Source organism: Antechinus flavipes, chromosome 3 (assembly GCF_016432865.1).
Source record: "Antechinus flavipes isolate AdamAnt ecotype Samford, QLD, Australia chromosome 3, AdamAnt_v2, whole genome shotgun sequence".
Lineage (NCBI taxonomy): Eukaryota > Metazoa > Chordata > Mammalia > Dasyuromorphia > Dasyuridae > Antechinus > Antechinus flavipes.
The window spans coordinates 622371294-622374851 of NC_067400.1; the positions used below are offsets into that span (position 1 = coordinate 622371294).

The 3558-nt window shown below is 32.8% G+C and overlaps 1 protein-coding gene across 1 annotated transcript; it reads left to right on the top strand.

Annotated features, from left to right (window-relative positions):
- Positions 1–1234: 1234 nt before the first annotated feature.
- LOC127557594 (olfactory receptor 14C36-like) lies at positions 1235–2179 on the top strand. Its single transcript, XM_051990902.1, has one exon. It carries the CDS (start codon positions 1235–1237, stop codon positions 2177–2179), a length of 945 nt encoding a protein of 314 aa, XP_051846862.1.
- Positions 2180–3558: the final 1379 nt, after the last annotated feature.

Below are 3558 nucleotides of genomic sequence, written 5' to 3' on the forward strand. Positions count from 1 at the left end.
TTCTTTCACAACTGATTATTATGGAAATGTTTTACATAACTACATATTATGCTGAATTTCTTGCTTTCTTAATTAAGGGGAATGTAAGGTGTAAAGAAGGGAGAGAATCTGGTACTCAGACCTTTAGAAATGAATGTTAAAATAAAAAGAATAAAATACTAAATTAAAACACAAAATAAGATTTATCAGGCATAATTAATGACCAAGAAATAGCTAACTCTCAATTGTCCTAAAGCCCTAGATCTTTAACCTTGAAATATTTTTTTAAGGCAATAGTGAGCATAAGAGAAAAGGGGGTGGAGTATCAGGGCAGTGTTCTCCCTTCGATGCCAATTGATATAAGACATGGATAGATTTGAATGGTGAATTGCTTGCCTGATGTATCTGAATAGTAGAAAATTCAAATGAGAAGATGAGGAGAACCCATGCTCAGCTATAGTGAAAATTAAATGAAGCAAGACTATTCAGAGGAGCAGAGAGTTTGGCAGACCAGGTCAGCAGACTTTCCAATTCTCCTATTCTTGAATATGGAAAATATATTGTTCTGTATGTTCACCATTCACTTGCAATTCCTTCTTTCAGTCAGTGGGAGACTGTGTAAAGGACATTGGTAGGATGAAAGATTATGGTCTCTTTCTCCATTGCCAGCAAAAGCAACCAATGTTTTTTGAAGCTATGGCTTTCTAAATTTCTGACTTTTTCATCTCAGCTGTTCATAGCTATTTCTGAAGATGATATGACCATGGAAAAGGAATGTAGAGAGAAACTGAGATAACATCTCAAAAGACTTAAAAATTAAAGTAATCAATAATGTTGACTTTTGACTTAGATAAGATTGTTTGTACTGATGAATTTACTTACAGTTAATCATTGTATTACAGAAAAAAAGGAAGTTAATATCGAGCCATTGGTAAATTACTTTTTTTACTTAAGTATTAAAATGTTTTAAGAGATGGAATTTCCAGGGATAGTAACTTTCTTTACCAGGGCAGATCTTCATTTCCCACAAAAATTTTAGAGAATTATCTTTATAGGTAACCTGATTTGGTCAGGGTCACACAGTCAGTACGTGAGAGGAGCCTTGCTGCCTTTCAAGGTTTTATTCAGGAAGGATAAAAAGAGAATAACTCTTTCTAGCCTTCACAAATATTGCATCCTTAATGATAGCTAATTGATGGACTGTTTGATTTCTCCTTGGCTCCCTAGGTCACTCAGTGTTTGAAAGAGTCAGAAAATGTCTAACTTGACCACCTCTGTGACTGAATTTGTTCTTATGGCGTTTTCTGACACCAGAGAGCTGCAGATCTTATATTCTTTAATTTTCTTTCTTACTTACTCAGCAGGCCTGATGGGGAATCTCCTCATTGTCATCATCACCACCTTAGACAGGAGACTCCACACCCCCATGTACTTTTTCATTAGGAATCTGTCCATTGTGGATGCCTGCTTCATATCAGTAACTGTTCCATCTGCATCCATTAATTCCCTGATGAACAACAGGGTTATTTCAGTTACTGGATGTGCAACTCAAATATTTCTGGTGATTTTTACAGCATATGTTGAGTTTACTTTGCTCACTGTCATGGCCCGTGATCGCTATGTTGCCATCTGCCACCCACTTCTTTACCCAGTGATCATGAACCCTCGTGCCTGCATGCAGATGACCTTAACCTGCTTGTTCACTGGCCTTTTGTATGCAGGTCTCCATACTGGTTTGACATTTCAATTGTCTTTCTGCAATTCCAATGTGATCCACCAGTTCTTCTGTGATATCCCCTCTCTACTCAAGATCTCTTGCTCAGAGACATTCTACAATATAGGATCTTTACTTGCCTCTGCTCTGGTGGTTGGAGTTGGCTGCTTTGCTGTCATCACTGCATCTTATATTCGCATATTTTCCACTGTGCTCAAATTTCCAGTGAAAGAAGACCAAAAGAAAGCATTCTCTACTTGTGTCCCTCATATCATTGTGGTTTCTTTGTTTCTTGTATCAATGTCTTATGTGTACTTACAACCACCTTCAGATTCAGGGTCCATTAAAGATATAATCCTTTCAATATTCTATTCTATAATACCACCCTTACTGAACCCTATTGTATATAGTCTACGGAATAAGCAAATAAAAGAGGCTATAATAATAGTAATGAAGAGAAAGCTTTTGTTAATGAATAGAGTATAAACTGTTGTTTACTGTTTAATGTAACTCATCCATAAATATAATATTTCTACATGTATGTATATATATATGTGTGTGTGTGTATACATATATATAATTTGTTTATTTATGAGTTCCTATTTCTCTCTTTATAAATATAGATGAATCACTGGTGTAAATGAATAAAAAGATCCTAGATTGGACTTTAATATTATTACTGTCAGTAGCATTGTTATCATTTTAAGGCATATTCAGGAATTTAAAATAATGTAATTAACTTAGCTCTTAGGTGGCCTTGGGCAGCACATGTTATGATATACAAATAAGGAATGTATACCCCATATTTTTGGGGTATACATTCTTTACAATCTCCCCTTCTTTACAATCTCCCCAACATGTCTGGATTATTTTAATGATCTCCTAATTGTTTTTTTAAGACTTAAGGCTACACTTCTCAAGAATTCATGCTCCATTCATTACACAATTGTGAAATTATTATATGTAGGAATATGTCTAACATGTCATTCTCTTGTTTAGAAAGTTATAATAGCTTCTTATTGCCTCAGGAATTAAATGCAACTCACAATATGTACCGATTTGTTTTTACAGTCTAACTCTGATGTTCAATTCAAGATTAGATGTTATACAGCAAGAGCAAGAACATTAAAATGGTCAGAACAGCAATAAAATAGTTGAAAGACTAAAATGAAGTAAAGATAGATATTAGGATAATAAGTGGTGAAGTTAGAGAAAAAATAAAAGGAAAAAAATTAACTGTTTTGGACAAATGTGAATAGGTTTCTTTGAAAATGTCAATGTCTAATTTGGAATACAAGAAGCAAATACAGAAGAATAAATGTGTTAAAATAAAAAAGAATCAGATGTGTGGGGTGACTGAATGAGTAAACAAAAAAAAATTTCTTAAATACTTACAATAATACAGTCATTGGAAGACTTAGAAATATCAATAGAACAAAAGGAAAAACTAGAAATGTTAATTGCTCATGGGTGGGCAGGAATAATATAGTAAAAATGACAATTTTACCTAACCTAATCTATATATTAAATGCCACTCAATTAAATTTTAAAAATAATATTTTACTGAATTAGAAATAATATCAAAATTAAATATCAAGAAAATCAAAGGAAATAATAAGAGAAATGTGAAGGAGTTTTAGCAGTACCAGAGCTTAAATTGTATCATGACAGTAATTATCAAAACTATCTGGTATTGGCTAAGAAATAGAAAAGTAAATCAATGGAACAGAGTAGACATACAATTTATATCAGTAAGTATATATAGTAATCTTGTATTTCAGTAGACATACAATTTATATCAGTAAATATATATAGTAATCTTGTATTTCAGATGTGCTAAACTTTAAATTTTGTGAATAAGAATT

Excerpts from the sequence above, each read along its gene's own strand:
- LOC127557594 (XM_051990902.1), top strand. The coding sequence starts at position 1,235 with ATGTCTAACTTGACCACCTCTGTGACTGAATTTGTTCTTATGGCGTTT.